At 38.2% G+C, this 25,213-nt stretch overlaps 1 protein-coding gene and 1 pseudogene across 1 annotated transcript; both read right to left on the bottom strand.

Moving 5' to 3' along the window:
• Positions 1-9,074: 9,074 nt before the first annotated feature.
• LOC114051407 (gamma-crystallin B) lies at positions 9,075-11,373 on the bottom strand. Its single transcript, XM_027873752.1, has 3 exons — positions 11,365-11,373; positions 11,025-11,267; positions 9,075-9,350 (listed from the first exon to the last, which is right to left on the bottom strand). The coding sequence occupies exons 1-3, from the start codon at positions 11,371-11,373 to the stop codon at positions 9,075-9,077; spliced, it is 528 nt and encodes a 175-aa protein (XP_027729553.1).
• A 7,234-nt stretch (positions 11,374-18,607) lies between these two features.
• LOC114051470 lies at positions 18,608-19,466 on the bottom strand (annotated as a pseudogene).
• Between the last annotated feature and the right edge of the window lie 5,747 nt (positions 19,467-25,213).

Here is a 25,213-nt window from a genome sequence, read left to right as displayed (position 1 = left end):
GATGCAGTGTCCTAGTGACAGCGGCAACGGCCGCTCGTATATATAGAGCATTTCTGCTGCTGCCTTGGCAAGAACAACAAAAAAGGGGCCCAGTTTGGTGCGTAAGGGGATTTTGTGGTTTGCTTTTTTATTCTGCCTTTAGTGAAGAGTGTGCAATGCTCTGCTTTGTGTCTGGTGCTTTCTAGTACTGTTCTATACTTGCTATTGGGGGAGGAACATAACCACTAGGACAAAGACAATTCATTGTTAACTGACTTTGTTTGGGTCCTTCTTGGTGCCGGAGCATGCGGTTCTGCCTCATATGATAGGAAATTCTCATTTCTTGTTTTTCCTCTATGCTTGGATGCAATCTATGCAATGTGTCTTCTGGAAGTTTTCTCAGGGAAGCAGACGTGGGTTGAGTGTTGGACTTGGAGTCACAAAGACCTGAGTTAAAATCCAGGCTCCTAGCTGCATTACTTGGGGTAAGTCACTTAACCTCTCTCTGCCTCATTTTCCCCATCTATAAAAAGAGTATTCATTTTCCAGAATTGCTGTGAGAATCAAATAACATTTGTAAAGTGCTTTGTTTTATATAAATGCTAGTTTTTATCATTATTGTTATTAGATCAAAAGGAAAACAAACTTTATATTAAACTTTTATAAAAATATCATAGAGCTTCCCAGAGAGGCTGCCCATACTTAAGAGGATGGCAGCTGCCAGCTGATTATAGCTAGAGTTATTCTAGATACCAACTGCTGGTTACAGTGGAAAGAGCGTTGGGCTTGGAATCAGACAACTTCTCTTCAGAACCTGGGCCTGCCACTTATGACTATCTCTGTGATCCTGGGCAGATCACCTCGGCCCCTAGCTGACACAGCATCGAGCACTGGACCTTGAGTCAGGAACATCTGACTTCAGATTTGGCCATGGACAGTTAATAGCTGTGTGATTCACTGGCAATTCACTTAACCTCTCTGCCTCAGTTTCCTCATCTGTAAAAGGAGGATAATAATAAAATCAAAGTTAGTTAATAACAAACTGCCTTCATCCCAATGGTTGTGTTCTTCCCCCAATAGCAAATCTAAAAAATGCTATTTATTATTATTATTACCTAACTTCCTTGTGCCTCAGTTTCTTCATCTGTAAAATGACCTCCAGCTCTAAATCTGTGAGTTTATGAGTTCAGTGCTGGAGCTAAATTTAGGTTTTGATTTCTGTTTTGAAGTCCTTTCAAGGGATGGGGTCCTAGGTGCCTAAAAAAAATTAGCTAATAAACTTCTATGGTGGCAGGTGGGGGAGGAGGGAGGGGAACAGATAGTACGAAACCACTGAAGACATTTCTTAGACCCAAGCTGCTTGTCCCATCCTGTTTTCTTCTCTTTCACGAAGGCCAAGGTTTAATCTGACTGTTCTTTTAGTGTCATTGCAATTATGTTTTCTTCTAGTTCCTTTCTGCCAAGATCCTCAGACAAAGGGATAACAATAATAATAGCTAGCATTTATATATAAGTTTAAGTTTTACAAAAGATTTTATATCTATTATCTCATGTGAGCCTACAATATCACTGAGGTGCTCTTATTAGCTCCATTTTACAGACGAGAATACTAAAACTGAGAGAAGTTAAGTGACTTGTTTGGAGTCACACAGCTAAGTGGGATTTGAACTCAGGTCTTCCTGATCCAGGGTCTTGTGCTCCCTCTATTTCTCCACCTAGCTGCCAGAGATTTCTTGCTTCTCTCTTACCCTATTGGATCCGAAATAAGCACACAACCCCTTTATGCTATTATGACCTATTCTGATGAACAGTATGTGTGTGCAATGTGTTATTATGTATTGTGGGACCTAACTTCATTTTTGATCATTATGAAACCTTAAATCAACCAATCAATCAATCAACACACATTTACTCAGCACTTATTATGCGCCAGGCACTGTGCTGGAAATAAAAAGATAAAAATTAAATAGTCTCTGACTTCAAGAAGCTTATCTTCTAATTGGGATGATAACATGTACATCTAAGTAAATACATAATATATAAAATGAATAAAAGGTGATTATGACAGGAAGGGAACTCAAGTGAGGGGAGAGTGTGTACCAGGTATGGGAATAACCAATTCAAAAGTATGGAGACCGGAGAAGGAGCGTGATGTATATGGAACAGTGAGTAAGCCAATATGACTAGATTGAAGAACGTAAGGAGGAAAGTAATGCATTAAAAAAAATTGAAGAAGTAAGATAGGATCAGGTTGTGAATAGTTTTGAACACCAAATAGAAGAGATTATATTTGATCCTTCTGACAATTGGAACTCCTGGAGTTTACTGAGCAGTAGGTAAGGGTGACATAAACAGACCTGTACTTTAGGAAAATTACTTTGACAATTATGTGAAAGATGGATTGGAGTGGGGAGAGATTTGAGGCAAGGAAGAGTATTTAGGAAGTCATTAGTTCAGGCCAGAGGTGATTATAGCCTCAACTAGGGGAGTGACTATATGAGTGGAGAGGATAGGATATATAAGAATAGTACTGGGGAGAGAGATTTGGTAACTGAGTAGACATATGGGGTGAATGAGAGTGGGGAGTTGATGTTGACATCAAGATTTTATCCCTTGGTGACTGGGAAAATGGTGGCATTCTCAAAAGTAATAGGAAAATTCAGAAAATGGTTGGGATTTGGGAGAAAGATGAGTTCTATTTTGGGATGACTATAGGACATCCAGTAGGTAGGCCATTGGTGATGTGGGAATGGAGCTCAGGAGAGCATCTAGGGCTGGAAATATGGATTTGGTAGTCATCACTGTGCATATCTCCTCTTTAAGGAATGGCTGACTGAACCACAGTTAAGCTATGGAACCCGAAGTGAGGGAGATGTCTGCTGTGAGTTCTCTGCAATCCAGAAGAGTAACTGAGTCATAAGCAGATATTATGGAGCTAAGCTGACATATAATAGGCTGGAAACCCAGGCGACAAGCAGAAAGGACTAAAGCTTTGGAAAGCTTGATAAAATTCCTTGCATTCTGCCTCTTGATTGCGTTCTTCCCTCTCAGCTTGGATGCTTGCTTTGGGTAATTGGCATTCTGACCTGCCTCACTCCCATGCACTCACTGTCTGCCCTCCAGAGAAAACTTTAGCTCCTGACTGGCTCAGTCTTTGGCTTTGCTCTTGCTTGACTCCTGGTTAAGATCTTGCCTTTCCATCTCCAAGAAGGGAGTCTCCTCTGGTTCTCCTGCCCCACCCCCAGCCCCAAGGACAACTCGGGTTGCCCCTTGTGGTAGGTGTAACACAAGTTTTGTTTATACATGTTTCAAGAGTCTTTAGAACTTTAGAACTTGGGTTATTTTGTCTTGGCAGATTTTTTTAACCTAAAACCCCAGTCTTAAAAAAGTTTTATCCTTAAGATGATATTTGTAACTCATGAGACCTTTCTCATTATTAAGGACAGTTGGAGGAAATATATATAGATAGAGGGCACAGGGTGAGTTGAATATGAAGGGATGATATCTAAAATATAAAATTAAGGGATGAGAGAGGAATGTACTGGGAGAAGGAGAAAGAGAGAGGTAGAATGGAGTAAATTATCTCACATAAAAGAGGCAAGAAAAAGCTTTTACAGTGGAGGGGAAGAAGGGGGAGGTGAGAGGGAATGAGTGAACCTTACTCTCATCGGATTTGGCATAAGGAGGGAATAACATACAGACTCAATTGGTATGGAAATCTATCTTACTCTACAGGAAAGTAGGGGGGAAGGGGATAAGAGGGGAAGGGTGATAAAAGGGAGGGCAGATTGGGGGAAGGGGTATCAGAAACAAACACTTTTGAGGAGGGACAGGGTCAAAGGAGAGAATAGAAAAAATGGGGGGGAGATAGGATGGAGGGAAATATAGTTAGTCTTTCACAATATGACTATTATGTAAGTGTTTTGCGTGACTACACATGTATAACATATCGAATTGCTTGCCTTCTCAATGAGGGTGGGTGGGAAGGAAGGAAGGGAGAGAATGTGGAACTCAAAGTTTTAAAAACAAATGTTAAAAATTATTTTTACATGCAACTGGGAAATAAGATATACAGGCAATGCGGTATAGAAATCTAGCCTGCCTTACAGGAAAATAGGGGAAGGGGATAAAAGAAAGGGGGGGTGATAGAAGGGAGGGAAGATTGGGGGAAGGGGTAATCAGAATGCACATCTTGGGGTGGGGGAGGGGAGAGATGGGGAGAAAATTTGGAACTCAAAATCTTGTGGAAGTGAATATTGAAAGCTAAAAATAAATAAATAAATTAAAAACAAACAATGAAGAGTGTTTGTGCATATTTGTTAAATATACTTTACTTACAAGTGAGGAAAATTAGCATTCAAACATGGTCAAACATTTTTCCAGCAGTAGAATCAAAGATAAGAGATAAAAATTAACAATTAATGTTTTACATACAAAAACCTAATGAACTTTCATATAAACAAAATATGTGAGATTTTATATGAATGAGTATTTCAAATAGTTTTTTGTTATTTATTTATTCTATTTATTTATTTATATTTATTTATTTTATGATTCTGCTCATAATGGAAAACATCTAAAGCTTTAATATGCAAAATGATTGGTTTGTTTGAAGAAAATCAGAATTGTGTTTCTTCTTTTAGTGGAGTAATTAAATGATAAATGAATACATATGCATATATTTGTATATATGTGTATACATGATATACACACTTTTTTTCTTTAGTTCTTGCCTTAATTCTTCTAGAAAACTTGTTTTTTAAATCAATTTTTTTTCATATTTTTGCTCTTCTTTATCCCTTTCTTTAGCTCTTGTTTTAGTTCTTCTAGAAATTCTTATTGAGCTCATATCCAATCTTCATTTTTCTTTGAGGCTTTGCTTATAGATGGTTTCAAGTCATTGTCTTCTTCTGTGTTTGTGTCTTGAGCTTTTTTGTCACCACAGTAACTATTTATGATTGGGTTCTTTTTTTGTTTGTTCATTCTTCCATTCTACTTATTGACTTAACATTTTATGTTAGTTTTGGGCTCTGCTCACCTCTGGGCAAGATGTCTGATCTGAACTTCAGTCACTTTCACAGCTCAGTCTGCAGGCCTGCAAATTTTTAGTGTTTCAAAAGCAGTATAGGGAGCAGCTAGGTGACGCAGTGGATAGAGCACTGGCCCTGGAGTCAAGAGGACCTGAGTTCAAATCCAGCCTCAGACACATAACATTTTCTAGCTGTGTGACCCTGGGCAAGTCACTTAATCCCATCTCCTAGCACAAAAAAAAAAAAAGTGGTATAACCCTGGAAAGGTCTGTTCACAAACTTCTTTGTCTGAGCTCTGCAAATTTCTGATTCAGGTTTGGGTTTGTTGGCTTGAATGTAGTTGAATTTCAGTAGAATGCTACTGGACTCAGTCACTGTTAGCTTCCTGGGAGGTTCTGTACTGCTGGATCCCTTCTCAGTCTTAGTTTTCCTCCCTGGTTTTTCCATTATATGCATGTGTACTGGGCTAAACATTAGAACTGAGGCATTGCTCTGTTCTTGGGATCAGAATGACATAACCAAGTTTCTAGAAATTGTTTTGTGCTTTGTACTCAGCTAACCACCCCCCCAAAAAAAAAGCTTTATAAAAAAGATTACAAAAAAGTTATAGCTATTCTCTGCCCTGGATTGGTGACCCAAAACTGGGTAATGAGTAACAGTTTCCAGATGTCACCCAAACATTTCTGCTCCCAGCATTAGTCCAAGAGACCTTTGAGATCTCTTTCGCCCCTGGTGCTTTATTTTGGTTCCTATTTTTGTCCCTGGGCACTGGAATGCTACTCCTCCAACTGCTGCTGAGACACCATTGGACTATTCTCCTAATCAGCCTCTACCTAGTGTCTGCAGACCTCTCTGTCTTCCCAAGCTATACTAGATGGGAAAATTACTCACTGTGACTTTTTCTTGCCTCTCCTAATCAGAATTTGGTCTGGTGCATTTTCTAGGTCATCATGGAGGAAGTATATTGAGAGAGATAGACAAAAATGCTGATTCTCACCCTACCATCTTGATTTCTCCCCCTACCTCCCACCAAGAGAGAAGTTTTAATGGAAGGGAAGAGCTCCTGGAGGAGACATAAGGGGATGGAATTAGGAACTCAAGAAGAGACATTGGGGGCAGCTAGGTGGCGCAGTGGATAGAGCACTGGCCCTGAAGTCAAGAAGACCTGAGTTCAAATCTGACCTCAGACCAAGCACTTGACATGTACTAGCTGTGTGACCTTGGGGAAGTCACATAACCCCAATTGCCTTACCAAAAAAAAAAAAGCAGAAGAAGAGACATTGGTTTTGGCAAGAATTAGGACCTTTTCATCAGAAATTTGAGCAGTGAAGAAAATGGGAAATGATGTTGAGGGATTTTGAAATTCGGAGTAAGAAAGAAGAGAGTTTCTGTGATGAATGACCTCCATTTTTTTTTCCAGTAAAGTAGTATATAAGGTCCTTGAATGAGAAGGAAGGAAAATGATGTGGTGTAGAAATTTGAGGAAAGAGAAATATTGGAATAGCTGCTATGGAAAGTGCAATAGAGTCAATCAGGGAAGATTGCTATTATGTAGCAGTAGGGGCTCAATTGAGATTAGATATCATAAATTTGTAGTGAGTCAGTTAACACAACTGTATGACTTTATTTTGTTCTGAACTTAAGAAATATAACATGCATTTCCATAATATAGTAGAATGGGAAAAAATATGATTGTACATGAAACTGCAAATCTATTATGTATGACTTGCTATTCCTTTAAATATATAATAAGTTATCATGTAACTTTGTTCTCTGTTTTCCTTTTTTCTTCCCTCTCCGACCTTAGATATGGCTTCCACTAGACACAAATATATATGTGTATACACACACACACACACACATATATATATATATATATATATATATATAAAACTATTCTAGACATACTTCTATTTATCAGTTCTTTCTCCAAATGCAGATAGTATCTTCCTCCATAGGTCCTTTGTAGTTAATTTGGGTATTTATAATAGTCAAAATGACTTAGTCACTCAAAGTGGTTCTTAAAACAATGTTGTTACTATATACAACATTCTCGTGGTTCTGTTCATTTTACTCTTCATTATTTCATGCAAGTCTATCCATGTTTTTCTAATATCATTGAGCTCATCATTATTTATAGCATAGTAGCATTCCAGCACAATCATATACCACAACTTGTTTAGCCATTCCCCAGTTGACAGGCATTCCTACAATTTCCAGTTCTTTGCCATCACAAAAAGTACTGGTATAAATATTTTAGAACATAAGAGTTCTTTTCCTTTTTCCCTAATCATCTTGGGAAACAGACCTAGTAGTAGTATTGCTGGGTCAAAAGGTATAAGTAGTTTAATAACTCTTTGAGCATAATTCCTGATTGCTGTTCAAAATGTTTGGATCAGTTCACAGTTCCAGTAACAGTGAATTAGCATTCAAATTTTTGCACATTCCCACTGCTTTCCCCTTCAATCATTTTAGCCAATCTGATACGTGTAAAATGATATCTCAAGGTTGTCTGAATTTGCATTTCTCTAATCAATAATGATTTAGAGCATTTTTCATATGACCATAAATTGTTTTAATTTCTTCATCAAAAAACTGCCTGTTCATATCCTGACCATTGATCAATTGAGGAAATGACTCTTTTCTTATAGAGCTGACAGAGTTCTTTATATATTTGAGATATGAGATCTTTCTCTGAGGATCCATCTATAAAAATTTCCCCCAATTTTCTGCTTTCCATCTGATCTTGCCTACATTTGTTTAATTTGTATAAAATATTTTTATTTTAATGTAATTGAAATTATCCATTTAACATCTCATTCTGCTCTCTATCTTTTGTTTATTCATAAATTGTTCACATATCCATAAGTCTGAGAGGTAATGTATTCCATGTTCTTCAAATTTTCCTGCAATATCTCTCTTTATATCTAGGGCATATACCCATTTTGATCTTATCTTGGTAAAAGGTGTAAGATACTAGTCTATGTCCAATTTTTTCTAGACTGCTTTCCAGTTTTCCAACAATTTTTACCAAATGAATTCTTATCCCCAAAACTTAAGTTTCTACATTTGTCAAACACAAGGTTACTGTATTTATTTGCTTCTGTAAATTGTATGTCTACTGTGTTCCACTGAGCTACCTTTCTATTTCTTAGTACCAGATAATTTTGATAATTACAGCCTTGTAATATAGTTTAAGATCTGGTACTGCTAAACTGCCTTCCTTTATTTTTTTTTCCCGTTAGTTCCTTTGATATTCTTGACTTTTTGTTCTTCTAAATGAATTTTATTATTGTTTTTCTAATTCAGTAAAATAATTATTTGGTAATTTAATTGGGATGGCATTGACTTTCTCAAGGAGCATTCAGGAACATATAGATAAGAGCAGAGATGGTGGATGGTGGGGGTAATCCAGAATTTGATTTGGCAAGTCACATCTAGCAGTAGGACAAGGAAAGAAGGAATTCAAGAATAGCTGATAGTATATAGTTGATTAGGTTGGTTATCACAGATCCAAAATTGTGAAGAAAGGGAAATGAAATCAAAGCCAGAGAAATAGACCGGGAGAACAAAACTGGCAGACCAGAGCCCATCATGAAGACAAAGACAAGGAGATGAGGTTGTGGTCAGAGAAAGGAATATTAGAGCTCTGAATCATGGAGGTGGAACAGTTATAGGGGACCATCAGGGCAATGGTATGATCATACCTGTGTGTAGCTGAGATAGAGGTCAAAGAAATTTAGGATGTTGAAGTATTGGGAGTCCAAGGTATATTAAAGTGGTATGTTAGTATATATATTAAAATCCCCAAATATTAGAGCCAAGGTTGGTCAGATGTTTTAGTTATTAAGGCACAGTGCTGGAAACATTATTGCCTATACCATTCCTCCTATTCAAATACTCATTCCTATCATGAATGCATATTTTTTATATTTAACTAAATGTTATTATTACAAACAAATACTTAATAAGATTGGAAGAAAGACAGGAACCGTTTAGTGCTGGAAACACAAGCTAAATATTTTATTCGATTTTAAAATGAAAAAAACTGAGAGTAACCATATCTCAGTAAAAATCCATGACCCGTCTAAAAGAACCAACTTTAGCATTCATGGCCCCCCAGTCCAGGTATCTCCTGTACTCCCCAGGTCTCAGAAGGTACTGTCTTCCTCTATAGCTGGGCATCTCATATAGTATCCAGGAGCCCTCTAACACATTGAGAGAGCGTATTTCATTCATATGGAAGCGGTCTTGAATAGAGTCACAATCATCCGTGAGCTCTGTCATTTGGCCTTTGAAGTCATCTCTGTCATAGAACCTCAGCCTATAGGAGCCAGAGTACTGTAATAATTGAAACAAGAAATCGATGATGAAATAGAGAGTAATCAAAATTTTCCTACTCAAAATCTTCTTGATTCCAATTTTACTGCCAGGACAAACGTGTGAAGAATTAATTGGTCTTCTCCACTTGCTGGGTCTGGAGTCAGGAAGACCTGAGTTCAAAAGTAGCCTCAGACACTTACTAGCTGTGTGACCCTGGGCGAGTCACTTCACCCTGTTTGCCTCAGTTTGCTCACCTGTAAAATGAGCTAGAAAAGGAAATAGCAAACCACTCCAGGATCTTTGCCAAGAAAACCCCCAATGGGATCACAAAGAGTCAGACGTGACTGAACAACAACTACAATCTGCTATTTGCATAATGATTACTAAGCATGGCTAGGAATACAGCCCAGCAACCTAGTGCATTCTTCCTCACTTTGTTTTTATGAAATAGCCTTCTTAAAGTAAGATTTACCATATCAACTTCATCTTTATTATTGGAGGAAATGCCTATAAATGAGTTAACATATGTAAATGATTTGCAAACCTCAAAGTGCTATATAAATACTAGATGAGGGAAAGTGTGAATTGTAAAGCTAAGCATGATATATTTTCATTTGAAGATGAATTATCTTTAAATTATTTCTTCTAAGGCTAGTTTTTATAAATGCCACCAGTCCTGGGATCCCTAATCCTTTATACTCACAAGGCTTTTGAGATACGCCCTTTTCTCTCCATTTTCACAGCTTTGTCCAGGCCCAAACCACCTTGAACCTAGGCTGTTCTATTGGTTCCATTTTTAGAATTCTATGATTTTCGCTGGAAAAGGCCTTAGAGATTATCTCATTGTTCATTTTACAGGTGAGAAAACTGAGGCCCAGAGAGAGGAAGTAACTTGTGCAAGGTCACATTGACAGTAAATAAAATAGTTAGAGTTTGAATTTATCTCTTCTGACTCCAAACTCATCTACTACACCAATTGAACTCTGTCTCTGGGCTATGCTTTCCTCCATTTTATCCCACCCTCAATAGGAAGGGATATGCTTTAAGCATTATTTTAATCACATAATCTTCCCAGCAAAACATTCAATGATTCCCAGGTGCTTTTCCCAGCATCGCAGAATATACCAAACAACTTTCTGAACACGGCCTTCAAGTTCCTACTTTACCAATGTGCCTCCCTCTTCTACTCAATTTTTTTCTTCATTCTATCAAGGCTAAGTGGTATTGAATCAATGCCCTCTAGAGTGGCTGATTGAATAGTGGGAAAGCAAACTGATAAAACAAACAGAAAATGTTTTAATACAATCAGAATTTCCAGATCATATTTATGAAAATTTAATGTACTGGATCTGTTAATATAAGCATAAACCAGAGCAGCTATTCTTTGATAAGGCTTCTAAGTTTATAATCCCTCTGATTCCATGTTAGTCATTAGATTAAGAATCTTAGATAATTTCTTTACTCCATTTAAAATATGGACCCTGGATTTCTATAGTTAAAGGGCAACAGAAACGGGCCAATGAAAAATGGATAGGTTGAGATATTTCACTAGCCTCTTCAGACTCTTGAGAGAGATACGTTGTCCTCGGAGAGTAGGCTGCAACCATTTACTAGCTAGCTAGATCTGGTTTGAGAAAAGAACTTTGAAAGCACTTGACTTTCCCAAAACACTTCAAATGGAACCATACTTACTTGGGGGATGATGCGGCAGGACCTGATGCAGTCGTTGTATCCCATCCACTGCTGGTAGTCTGGATACTCGCCTCTCCGTAGGTAATACTGATGGCCCAAGTAATTGGGGCGCTCATAAATCATCCAGCAGCCACTTTCTACCCGGATGGAGTTGCAACGGTTGAAGTACGCCTGCAGGTTGGGGCAGTCGCTGTTGCATTCGTAGGATCGGCCCTGGAAGCCCCGGTCCTCGTAGAAGATGATCTGTAGAATGAAATATTGGGGAGGGTTAAGAAAGCCACCTTATTGTATAAATACACTGTCTCAGCTCTGTCTCAGCATTGCTTTCCTGTGGTCTCACCTTTCCCATTTTGGAGAGAGATGGAGATGTTCACTCAGTGCTGTTTGCCGCTGCGGTGGAAGCTACTGTATATATAGCAGCACTTCCTGCTGTCTCCGCAGGAATAACACAGACGGAGCCCATTTTGGTGAGTAAGGGGATTTTCCATGTTCTTTTCTTTTCCATGATCATGGTCAGGGGGAATCATTGAATGTTTCCCTCTCACTCTTTCTGGCGAGTTCGAATTGTCCTAATTCACTAACACTGTTGTTGCTTTTGAAGTGAGAGGGGTTTCCACTCTCTCAGAATAATTATATTTAGGAGAAGGGAAAGAATGAGATAGTTCTGTCCCCATGACTCCCCTCTATGGAATATTCTGTATGGCTCAGTTTCTAACTGTGACTGAACTAAGCAGATTATTCTCCCTGGAGTGTGGAGTTTTTAATCATAATTTTTAAATGAACACGGTATAGCATCCTGTAAGAGAGGGATTGAGTAAGATCCCTGACTTGAAAAATATGAGGTTCTGTAAATTCAAATAATTGTTATTATTGTTGCTATGACAATTGCGTTTATTATCAAAACTCATTTAGGCAATTTTGCCAAGTTGGTGAAGTCTATCTTTAGTCTCTTTCTACCCTCTGTTCTGCACCATTTCTCACTTTCTAATCCTGCCTTCCACCTGGTTCCATACTGCCCTTTGATGGCTCAAAGCCACTTTGGTATTTTGCTCTTATCTTACTTCAACTAAAGAAACCTACATTGTAAAATTCTTTCTCTTTCCTTCTTCCTTGCATCCTCCACAATAAAATTTCCAACTTGATGATGCTGTTAGCTAGATATTAGAACTTGCTAAGGCATTGAAAGGCAGTGTGGTATAGTAGAAAGAGTACTGGATTTAGAGTCAAAGGACCTGGCTTTGAGCCCTAGCTCTGCTATTTAATGTTTATGTGAACTTGGACAAGTCATCTCTGGGCCTCAGTTTCTTCACCTATAAAATGATTCTGTTGGGCTAGTCAGAGGTTCCCAAACTTATCTGGCCTACCACCTCATTTTCAAAAAAAAATTACTCAGTGCCCCCCTGGAAATCTACTTTCTTTAACCCTTTAATGACTTTTAAAAATTTGCATCATTTCAAAAATATAATATATATATATATGTATTTTTAAATGATGCATCTTAAATTTAATAATTCATTGTAAATTTATGGGGTTTTTTCCCACATTGAAATTTTGATGATGCAATATTGGTAATGTAATCATATAGTATTGTATTGTAGTTTTGTTTTTTTTTTTCCTTAGGCAATTGGGGTTAAGTGACTCACCCAGGGTCACACAGCTAGTAAGTGTCAAGTGTTTGATCTGAGGCTGAATTTGAACTCAGGTCCTCCTGACTTCATTGCCGGTGCTCTGTCCACTGCACCACCTAGCTGCCCCCTTTTTTTTTTTTGGTGAGGCAATAGGGGTTAAGTGACTTGCCCAGGGTCACACAGCTAGTGAGTGTTATGTGTCTGAGGCTGGAGTCGAGCTCAAGTCCTCCTGACTTCGGGCTGGTGCTCTATCCATTGCTACCTAGCTGCCCCCTAGTATTGTATTGTAAACAAGTCATTACATGCACATACTCCTGCCGATGCATGCTAGACTTGCCAGCAATGCACAAGGTTCTTGCTTACCAGCCAACACTTACTTGTTAAAACCTGTTGGCGGACTTGACCACTGATCAGTTTTAACTTCCATTTTGTGAGTTTATTTGGAAAATAATGTCATCACTATGACTTTGACTCTGTTACACAATGAATGAAACATAGGAATGGTTTTTCAAAATTTTCTTACATTCTCTTCTTTCCTTATACTTCCACTGCCCCCTTTTTTTATTCAAGGCCCTCCAATTGCACCTGAGGCTACTACTTCCCCCCTCAATCATTCTAGTGCACCTGGGGCTGGTATCATCAACTTTGGGAACTTATGGACCGGAGGCTGCCTAATGTTTCATTCAGCATTAAATCAATAATCCTATGATTTAACTGGATGACCCTTGGCAAATCACTTTACCTCTATGAGGTAAAGTTTCTGCATCTGAAAAATGGGTATAGTAATGAAGAGATTTATCTTTGCCCCTTTTCCCTTCACCCCTTTTCGTCAAAAGGAATTTGGCTCCTTTCTTTACAGACCCCAGAAGACCCTTAAAACTTTTAGATTCCTTGTAAACTCACTTTATCTTTAAAAGCTTATTCAAATGCACCTTTACCCCTAGCTCTAACAAGAAGTTTGTAGATTCCTTGTAAACTCATTTTATCTTTCTTTCAAAGCTTATTCAAATGCATCTTTACCCCTAACTCTAAAAAGAAGTTTGTCTACCGGTTCAGAAAACCCTTAAAACTTCTAGGTTCCTTATCTACTCTCTTTATCTCCCCTTTGAAAGCAAACTTCTACCTTTCAGCTCCCTTCATTATCTATTCTCATTGTTTATTACCTTCCAAATGGACCCAACCAACCCTCCCCCCCTTCCTCTGGCCACCCTTAATCCTAGCTAGGCACCTCGAGGTTCGAACCCAGGAGTTCTGTTCATCCCTGTTTACTAGCCACTCCCATCCAGATCTCCTTAGACCCCTCCTCCCATCACTCCAAACTGCTTCGCCACTCCTTAGACCCCTCCCCTAGTCTTTCTGTACTTAAGACTCACCTTTCCCCCATTCTGATGCTGGGAATTTCTCATGCCCCTAGAGGCTGAGACCCCCATGTCCCTCAGTAACAGGTGTCACCTGGCCTTCCCACCCCAGCCCCCATTCAGATGCTGAGCTTTCTTCATGACCAAGAGGCTGAGACTGCCTCACGGTAGCATCACCTGACCACCTTAACCCCCATTTAGATCACTGATGGTTGGATTCCTTGGGAGTCTGGCCTATATGCTTCATTTTTAATAAACTTTTTCTCTGGCTGGAAGAAGATCTGGGTTGAATTCATTCAGGCAGATCTGCGCCGTGATTTGGGCTTTTTCCTGCCATCTTGGGGTGCCTCTGTGCATTTAGGAGCACCCCAAAAACCCCCACCCTCTTCAATAATACTTGTATTAGCTACTTCACAGAGTTATTATAACCGACTACATTAAATGGATTATGATGATGATGGTGGTGGTCATGAAAGCATTCTAACAATCCACACTATGGTGAGAATGTTTGAATAGAATAATTACAAAGAGAATAAACATAAAATAGTTAAATATAAGAGAGGGGGAAGAGCACTAGCAGTCATGGGGATCAGGAGAGGATTCATGTAGAAAGTGGTTCAGGAGCTGCATCTTGGAGGAAGAAAGGAATTCTGTTAACCAGAACTGAGAAACGAATGCAATCCAGGTGTAAACACAGGCATCTCTGTGGAGGGCAGAGTTTGTCTAAGGACTTTCCTCTCTTCTGGAAAAAGGAGGAGCAGACCATGCCAGACTATTTCAATGCCTATCTCCTTCTTCAGGGTAAGTTTTGGGCAGACCACCGCTTCTCTTTCATTTCATCCCTCATCCTTCTCTGATATGGAGGTGATAATTACTAGCCCAGAGTCAATGTGACCCAGACTGCTGCAAATAAAAAGATTAACTCCCTATTTAAACCCAAGGGTAAATTTTGACCTAAACCTAAATGGATTCTTTACTTTGAAGCTAGAAAGGTAAAATACAGATTATTAGTAAAAATCATGGGAACTCAGACCCCTCAAAGCTCTGGATGCCATGATAGATATAGTCCCTCGCCTATTAAGTTCTGCGTAGTCAAATAGTCACTGGCTCCCCTTACCCTCCATACATGCATTCTATGCATGACACACATTAAGAATGTAATTAAGGTTTGATCTTAACTTTATTGAGAGCAAAAATTTTTTGAAACACTATCCAAACTGCGAGTAAGTCATTTAACAAGAGAGAAAATACAGGAGAAGTAAAGTAGAGGAGTCAGGAGGGATAGGAAATAAGAAATACGCATAAACATAAAAACACAGAGTAGGAGTAGAATCTCTTAGGGAAAGTATATTTTTATATATGTATGTATATATGAATGTATGTGTATATGTGTATGTATATATCAATATCTATGTATAAGTATATCCATGCTTAATTGTAGCCTAGAGGGGGGAAAGGGAGAAGGAAGAGGGGAAAAAAGAACAAAATAAAAAATGTTCAGCGGAGAACAAAAGAAAACCTACAAGGAAGCAAAGATGGACTGCTTTCAATACCATGCATAGTATTTGTTATATAGGCTTTCTTAAATGGAAATTTATTGCTATATATTTTGAATACTCTCTTACGTTCTGCTGTGCACATGACATGTTTTTTCTTTTCTTATTTTGTATTTGTTTGTAATGTTTCTTTTTCTTTTCTTTTATGTATTCAAATCTAAAGTTAAAAAAAAGACTTTAAAAAGATGATAGAAAACACTTAAGATCATACGGTAAAGAAGCAGAGGGAAAACAGAAAGTGAATTCACCAAGTCCCCAGTAGCATCTTGGGGTAGGCACAGTCAATTATTTCCCAGACAAATTCTTAAAATTAGTGAAGCAGGGAGCAAGGAATACTTCTGCTGTTCAACTCTTATGGTCAGTTTCCATTTATAGCATCTTCCATTGCTGCATTCCTTGACCACGCCCCTGTAGGGTTCTCTTTTGTTCTCATTGGTTCTGATTGCCCAGGTCAGTGTAATCCTACTCATTCTGCCCCAAAGTGCATGTTAGAGCCCATCTCTTCCTGAATTGGTAAGATTGCACTGTTTCTGAGAAACTGAACCTCATTTCCCACAGTGCCAATGTGGGTAAACCTTTGGAGATTCCCTCTGACTACAGAGATTTGTTGCCCAAAGGCCCTACACAAGCATGAGGGACAGCCAATGCAAAGGTCTGGAGACAGGAAATGGAGTGTTGTGTGAGGAATGGAGAGAAGGCCAGTTGGGATGGACCACAGAGATCTGGAAGAAAAGTAATGTATGATAAGCCCCAATAGATATGCTGGGACCAGATTGTGAAGGGCTTTTAAAAGACAAACAGAGGAATTTATGTTTTATCTTAGAGGAAATAGGGAGAAACAAGTAGGGGAGTGATATGATCAGATCTATGCTTTTGAAAATCACTTTGGCAGTAATGTAGAGGATAGATGGGTGTGGGAGAGGCTTTAAGGAAGGGAGACCAGTTTGGAGGCCACTGAACTATCCAGGCAAGTGAGTGATGAGGACCTGAATTAATGTAGTAACTGGGTAAGCACAGAGAATGTTTAGATTGCTAGAAATCCACAATTAAAGACCACTAATTAAAACTAGCATTTCCTAGTCAAATACTGTGATTCAAGCCCAAAAATCTGTCAAGGGTCAGAGGAGTCCAAGGGAATTAATAAAGGGTACTTTCAGTGTTAACGGATATATTTTAACTCAAAGGCAGCTCAGTTTATCTCAGGGATTAAGAAAATCATCCAATCTTGGAGGTGACAATAGGGGCTTTTGATTTAAACAGGAAAGGGTATCCTCTCAAGGTTATGATCAAAGCATCTGGAAGACATTATTAAAGTTAACAATTAAGGACCAGGGAGTATCTTCTTAGCATCCACATCTTTGGAGGAAGAAACACCAAGATTTGGCAGCTGATTAGATATGTGTGGTAAGGGAGAATGGGGAGTCAAGGATAATGCTAAAGTACAAATCTAGGACAGAGGGAGGATGTTGGTGCCTTTGAGAGAAATAGGGACATTTGGAAGATGGGTAGGTTTGTGGGTAAAAGAGAAGTTTCTGAGTTCTGTTTTGGACATGTTAAGTTTGATATATGATGCTTTTCTCTCTGTCCCACCCACCCCCTAGGTTTCTTGTAAGGATTGAATGAAATATTTGTAAAGCTTAGCACTGTGTCTGCCACAATAGTAGGCACAGATAAGTATTTGTTTCTTTCTTCCTTTCCTTCCTTTCTTTGCTCCCCTCCCCCCCACTCTAGGGAGTGGGATCATCATATGAAGGGGTAGGGTTATCTTAGTGAATTTTAAAAAACTTACTGGCTGCATGAACACCAGTGGGTCACTTAATCTCTCTGAAGCCTTTCTGTAAAATGAACACAATGATCCTTTCACCATGTACCTCACAGAGTTGTGCAAAAATTCACTTTACTAACCTGAAGCAATATATAAATGGCCAGGTGGCACTTGCCTTGGAGGCATAATTAGGCAGTACAGATTGAGGGATACAGTGACGATCAGGATTCCCCAACATATTCCTTGTGTATGTGTTCATAATCTCCAACTACTTTGTTTTTTGTTTTTCAGTTGTTTAGTTGTGTCTGACTCTTCATGACCCCAGGGACCAGACTGTCCGTAGGGTTTCCTTGATAAAGATACTAGTGTGGTTTACCATTTCCTCCTCCACTGGATTAAGACAACAGAAGTTAAGTAACTTGCCCAGCGCACACAGCTAGTAAATGTCTGAAGCTGGATTTGAACTCAGGTCTTCCTGACTCCAGGCCCAGCGCTCTATCCACTGAACCACCTAGCTGCCTCCAGCCATTCCCAACATTTAAACATGCTGTTGGAGAGTTACAGCATTTAGAGCTAGAGTCAAAAGATGCTGTGTCCTTGAGAACACTCTCTGGACTTCTTCACACCCCCCCAAGAATGTGCTCGTATCAATGCTAATGCTTAGTAGGATTCTTGCCGCCAGAGGCTAGGGGATCCTGAGGCTCTTTTGACCAGAAAGACAGTCATAGGGATTCCTGTGGTTTTACATACATGCTGTCTAACTGTAATCTCTTTGAATTTTTGCACCAAGAAAAGAGCTACAAGAGTTGCTCTGAAACAAATGGCAGCTAAAATTGGTGAAATTAGTTCAGTAGCAGGTTGTAAAGGACAGCAGTCACAGGAATCATTCTATCAAGTGATTCCTCGGCCAGAGCTGCAAGGACCTGCAAGTATTCCTGATGCTCAGATGGCCTGAAGTTCAAAGTTATGCACATTTTCAGGAAGGATTTTTGGCTTTAAGTTAAGAAGTGCAGACTAAATTAAAAAGAAGCATTTTGTTGTTATAAAAATTATCCTATTTTTATTGACATCTCTTGTTTTTGTTTCACCTTCATTCCTGAATGTATTGCTATTCTCCTTACCCTCTGTAGGAAACTGTCCTTTATAACAAAGGTTGAAAAGAAAATGAAAAATTCAGTCCAACAAAACTGAGGCATAAACTGTGTCTGACATACAGAGTAAATGACTCATGGTTCCCTACTTCTACAAAGAAGGGAATTCTTTTTTTTTTTTTTAAGACTGTACAATTGCTTTATTTCAGATTTCAGGAGCATGTGAAAGGAGGGCCATCGCTTCTTCTGAGGTCAAATTTTAGAGGTTCTCAATTGGCTGGTGGGGCCAATAAGGACACTTCTTCTTGTCCAGTTTGGATTGAGGAAAGGCTTGGTTCAAAACCTCAAAATCCTCAAATCTGTTCAAAAGGAATTATATTCTCAATCTTTTCCATCTCTTTCTGAAGTTCTGCAATCCTAGCATTTGAAGCTTTCACGAAATCAGCACCAATTTTTGCATTTTCCTGTTGATCCACTAGGGCAGTAAATTTATCTTCTGGCACAGGAATCTTCAGCTCATTGAACGTCTTTTCAAACTCATCCACGAGGCCAGGCTTGGCCACATTTTCCTTATAGTAAGCCCAGTTGGTCACTTGTGGCTTCTCAGCCACATATTCTAGAAATATACAAAAGAAATCCCTACCCCACCCCACCCCAGAAAAGATGTTATTCTCTCATTTCCCCATCTTCTTCCTCTTCTTCGACACCTCTGATGTAAAGGACATTATTGCACCTTATTAAAACTTCACCAAGGTGTCCAGACAATGCCCCATCTATGTATTCTTCTGTATTTGCAAGTTGCATGTTCATGTAGCCATCCACAGAGACCAGGTAACCTTTGTACTCCATTCCCCACTTAAGCTTCACCATCACCAGCTTCCCTGTCAGTCCATTCAGGAACGGTTTGGGGTTGAGGGGTAATCTGGTCATAACATATTCATTATGGGATTTCAAGGCATTAGCAATGGCTTTCTAGTTTTTAGCTATGATCTCCTCAACTGCTGCCCAATCAATAGCTTTCATAGCAAGCTTTCATCCAGCCATCTTGGAACTTCAACAACCTCAGTGGTGCACAGCTCTAGGCAGAGAGCTGGGAATTCTTATCTTAAGTCAATCCAGGTCTTTGTAATTGCATAGTATTCACTTTCTTTCTTTTGTTGTTGTTCTTTCTATTTACATTGTTGCGGTACTTATGTATATTCTTTTTCTGGTTCTACTTTCTTCATGCTGCATCAGTTCATCTAACTCTTCTTTGTTTCTCTGATTCTTCATATTTGCCATTTCTTATGATGTTGTAATATACCACTCCTTTCACATGTCACCATCTGTGTTGCCATTTCCCAATTGACAGGCATCTACTTTGTTTCCAATTCTCACAAAAAGTGCTGCTATGAACAGTTTGGTGTATGTGTAACTAAAGAATCATTTTAATTAAAGTGTGAATAAGAACAAAGATCGGGAGAAGTTGAAAACAATAAAACAATTATTGAAACATATACAATTTATCTGGTTATCATTCATTTCTTTTTTTAAAAATACATTTTAATGACATTTTCTGTTTCTTATATCACCATAGTTAACTCAAGTTATCTTTCCTCCTCCTCCTCCCAGACAGCCACATATGACAAATTATAACTTTTAGAGAGAGAAAAAAATCAGCACAACTACTGCTATATTGAAAAAATATGAAAAAATGTGCAATGTGTAACACTTATGAACTTCTCACTTCCACAAAGTAATGGGGAGGTTGTCTTCTCATAGTTCTTCATTTGAGTCCAGTATTTGATCTTTATAATTTTGTAACATTTACTTGTGATTTTTTGGTATGAAGTTGTTTTTCCATTTATATTGTTATAGTAGGTGACACTGTGGATAACTCAGGTCTTCCTGGAGTCAGGAAGACCTGAGTTCAAATCAGCCTTAGACACTTACTAGCTACGTGACCCTTGGCAAGTCACTTTACCCTGTTTACCTTATTGTTCATCTGTAAAATGAACTAGAGAAGGAAATGGCAAACTACTCCAACATTTATATAGTGTTAGATCTCTAATATGGTCTGCCTACAGACCATCCTGAAAGGTGGGTGGACACAACTTAAAGATGCTCATCTAACCTTACTCATTAACCAAAACTGCAGAAAATTTTAAGACAGTGTGATCCAATGGTTAGATACTAATTTTTTATAGGAATAAGAATCTTTTGCTTTGCAATTTCAAGTTCTCAACTAAAATTAAATCACTGTATATTAACTTGAACATGGATCTAGATCTTTAAATCTTAAAATATTGACAACCTACTCAGTTGCCAATCTACCACAAAAGCAAACACTCACTGTTGCTTTAAACTGGTAGAAAGTCTAGTAAGATTTTAGGACTATCTTTTACAGACGAGGACACTTTAAGGGGTTCCTTGCTATGCCAACTTCACAGAAAACCACTATAACCATCTCCTATATTGCTAAAGAGTTTTTTAAAAAATAACATATTTACATCAGTCTTTAAACAATTAAATCTATAACCTAAAAGAATTAAAGAAGAATTCACTTTTCTAACAATATTTTTTAATACAATGAGTTACCAAATTAATGTTCGGCATTATCTTTAATCACATTACAAACCATGTAACTGGGGAAACTTGGCTTAAAATCACCCAGCTAACAAGTTTCCTGATCTATGTACTATAGTAAGTTGTAGGAGGGATACATTTCACTTAAAATGAGACCAGAATAAATTCAATTACACAGTTTCCCAAATGGTATCATATAGAACCTCAATTTATAATTTCAATTATTTAATATTGTATTTTACACAGGGGCTATTTATTCTAAGCATTTCATATTATGGGATTCACTACTTCCAGCTAATCTACTGCAAAAGATTTTTTAAAAGTGACAGTATTCTACCCCAATTATCACACTTAGGACCACCTTACTTACCAATTTTCTCCTAACCCTCTATAACTGTCTGTATTGGCTTTCAAATCAACCTACAAAATTTTCATTCTTAACCTATCTACTGGAACAAAAGACTCCTGAAGAGTCAGACACAACTGAAACAACTTGACAACAACAACAAAGTTACTGTGAATATTATTTTCTTGCCTCTGCTTTCTTTATGTTGCACTAATTCATATTGATCTTTCCATACTTCTCTGCATTAATCACACACATCATTTCTTATAGGACAGTAATATTATATTACATTCATATACAATAATTTGTTTAGCTGTTCATCAATTGATAGGCATCTACTTTGTTTCCATTCTGAGCTATCACAAAAAGTGCTACTAGAACTATTTTGGAGTATATGGGGACTTTTTCCACTTATCTATCACTTCCTTGAAGTATTACTAGAGATTTGGAATATCATTATTTCTTTAAATCTGTGTTTTTAGGTATTACATAGTAATAATAATAATAATGGCTAGCATTTGCAGTCCTTTAAGGTTTGTCAAGCACTGTACATATTATCCCATTTGATCCTCATAACAACTCTGTGAGGTAGGTGTTATTGTTATCCCATTTCTATAGATGAGAAAACTGAGGCTGAGGGGCAGCTTGGTGGAACAGTGAATAGAACACCGGCCCTGGATTCAGGAGGACCTGAGTTCAAATCCGGCCTCAGACACATAACACTTACTACCTATGTGACCCTGGGCTAGTCACTTAACCCCATTGCCTAGCCAAAAAAAAAACAAAAACAAAAAACAAAAACTGAGGCTGAGAAAGGTTAAATGACTCTCCCAGGGTCATATTAGTTAGAAAACATTTAGATTTTGAACTTAGGTCTTCCTGACTCTAAATTCCATTAATTAAAACATGACCATAGAAAGGTAAGCCATTTTTGCTCTTAATTAACTATGTATATACCTACAACCTGCTGGTTTGAACCTTGAATACATGACTCACTTGGGGCAATATATCCTAATTAAATAAATTCAAATACAACAAACATTTACTGAGGTCCTACTATATGCAAGGAACTATGCTGGGTATCTGTCTTCACTCTTCTCTCCCTTTCATTTCTGTAAGCAGTTGAGTTTACACATTAGCTAGTCCTAAGTGAGACCTCATCCCACACTAGTGAAACCCATGCCACCCTGCTTCCTCTGCTTAGCTAATCTTAAACCTGTCAGCTTGTACATGATTAGGAGTATAAGACATTACCAAGGCCCCATATGATCAGAAGAGGCAACGGGGTCGAATCATACCATTTACTACTTTTTTTCTTCTGTTGTATTTTGTTTCTTCTTTCTGGTGGTTCCTCCTATTGGTTCTAATTCTTCCTTACAACATGACTAATGTGAAAATATGTTTAATAGGAATGTATATGTATAGCCCATATCAGATTGTTTGCCATCTTGGGGAAGGAGGTGGGGAGGGAGGGGGAGAAAAATTTAAAACTCAAAAGCTTGTGGAAGTGATCATTGATAAATCAAAATAAATTAATTAAAAAAAAGAAAAGGCAACAGGAAAGCGATGTAGTGAGAATGAATTACGACAGAGAGATAGCTCAAGCAGCATATTAATATCCAGCCCTGCAAGATGTTGGGAGAAAAACAGGAAGGATTCCAGTGCTTTGGATAGATTATCTGTGGAGGATTTGTGGGAAATTCTCACCAGAGTCACCTAAGATGGGAAGGTGTAGAGAGATTGATGTTTATATCAATGGAACAACACAAATGAAATCACAGATTTACTAACAGACTATGGAATCTAAATAATTTAGGGAACTAAATTCTCCTAGGTTTCCTCAAACCTACCCAGCTTTTAAGGCCTAACCCAAGTTCTTCTATTATTCCAACTCTCCATGGAATGGTTATGGTACTAATACAGCAGAATTTAATGCTTAATTATCAACTGTATTATATTATGTGCTATCCTTTTATATGTGTTTTTCTTGTGTCCTCAAATGAATTTTAAGTTTCTTGAAGGCAAGGACTACATCATATTTATTTTGTATTTTCCCACACTACCTAACAAAGTGCTGAATATATAACAATCTCTCAATAAAATTTGTTTACTGGCTGATTAAATAGAAACTTGGATAATAGCAAATAGATAGAAGTCGGAGAGAGAGCGCAAGGAAAAATGAAGAGAAAAATCATGGTTTGAAGGAAGAATGAAATTTGAGCTAGAAGATACCATCTATCTCATTTAGGCTAACTCTTCTTTTTCAGATGAGAAACTGAATTTCAGAGGGGAGGAATGACTTGCCCAAATTTATTGAGTAGAAAGTAATAGAACCATGATCCAGTCCTATCCCCTAATATTGTAAATCCATCTTCTTGCCTTTGGATTATTCTTATTGGTAGTTATTTTGGAAGACTAAATGGTAAAAAGGCTGTGTGGAGTAGTGGATAGGTGGCAAGATTCAAGAAAAGTGGGTTCAATTCCACCTCTGGCAAATATTCTGGGCAAGAAATTTAATCTCTATGCCTCAAGTAGCTCCCTAGAAATTCTATCTACACCCCTTCCTTTCTCCCTTAAGGTAAAGGAAACCAAAATAGGTCTATGTGTGTGTGTGTGTGTGTGTGTGTGTGTGTGTATGTGTGGTCTTCCATTAGAGGTGTTCTCATACCTGGGACCTTAAATAATTCTGGGTATCTACTTCTTTGAAACTGACAAATGCACATTCTATGATTTCTATTTTGTGTCACCAATTTTTCGTAAAACATTTTTCTATAATATTGTGAATGGTGTGACTACAAACAAGAAATCTACCTGAGTATAATGGGAGAGCACAAAGAAAAGGTTTCTTAGGTGGGGGCAATAAGCCAAGTCAAAATTCCCTTAAAAGTGCCTGGGTCCTTCATGTCATAGGGGAATCGATGAAACAATGAATACAATGGCAGAGTTTCCAGTAAAGTTTTGTTTAAGAGGAAAGTATTTTGGGTTGTTGGAGTTTTTGTTTTTACTTTAGAATGCTTAAGAGCTACTACCATGAACTGTTCCTTTAGTCAATTTGAAAGTCCTAGTACTGTGCTCATTGTCAGCAAATCTCCCAAAGGTTGGGCTGGTCTGGTGATTTTCAGCATCTTTGGTTAATTGTTTACAATAGTCCTGCTGAAGCAGCAGGAACCCATGATAGTTTGGAGAGCAGTGTGTAGGATTGAACTCTGGTAACTCTTACATTCCATACTTATGGTTCACTCATACTATGTGCCTTGTGCTTAAAGCCTCCCAACTGAAGACTTTTTCTGTCTTACTCTATTTTGTATCTTCTATAAGGGCAAGACTAGCCCTATTACATAATAGCTGTTCAATAAATCTGTTGTTCAGTCATTTCAGTCACGTCTGACTCTTTGTGGGGTTTTCTTGGCAAAGATGCTGGAATGATTTGCCATTTCCTTCTCCAGCTCATTTTATAGATGAGGATACTGAGGGAAACGGACTTGCCCAGGGTTATATAGCTAGTAAGTGTCTGAGGTCAGATTTGAACTCAGGAACATGAGTCTTCCAGAGTCCAGGTCCAGTGCTCTGTGCACTATGGGGCCACCTAGTGGCTCTCCAATAAATACTAGATGATTAATTGGTTGCAGGCTAGTAGACAACTAATTTTATTCATGTGGTTGTTAGGCTGAATGTATTGGTAACAATGTAATTCTTGGCTCATCCACTCATAACAGATTTTCCAGGGCAAAATCATCAATATTTACTAGTTCTTGAATGATTGTCTCAAGGGCTTGTAATTATATTAACAGCCAACATTCAGCCTTGAATCAGATACATTTCCTATAACAACCCTTCCAAGACCTAGATGAAGAGCTAGAAATGACCTTAGACATTATCT

This window comes from Vombatus ursinus, unplaced genomic scaffold, assembly GCF_900497805.2.
Source record: "Vombatus ursinus unplaced genomic scaffold, bare-nosed wombat genome assembly UNPS02014802.1, whole genome shotgun sequence".
Taxonomy (NCBI): Eukaryota; Metazoa; Chordata; class Mammalia; order Diprotodontia; family Vombatidae; genus Vombatus; species Vombatus ursinus.
Note: the sequence above shows the minus strand (reverse complement) of the source record. Positions and strands in the feature narration are given on the sequence as shown.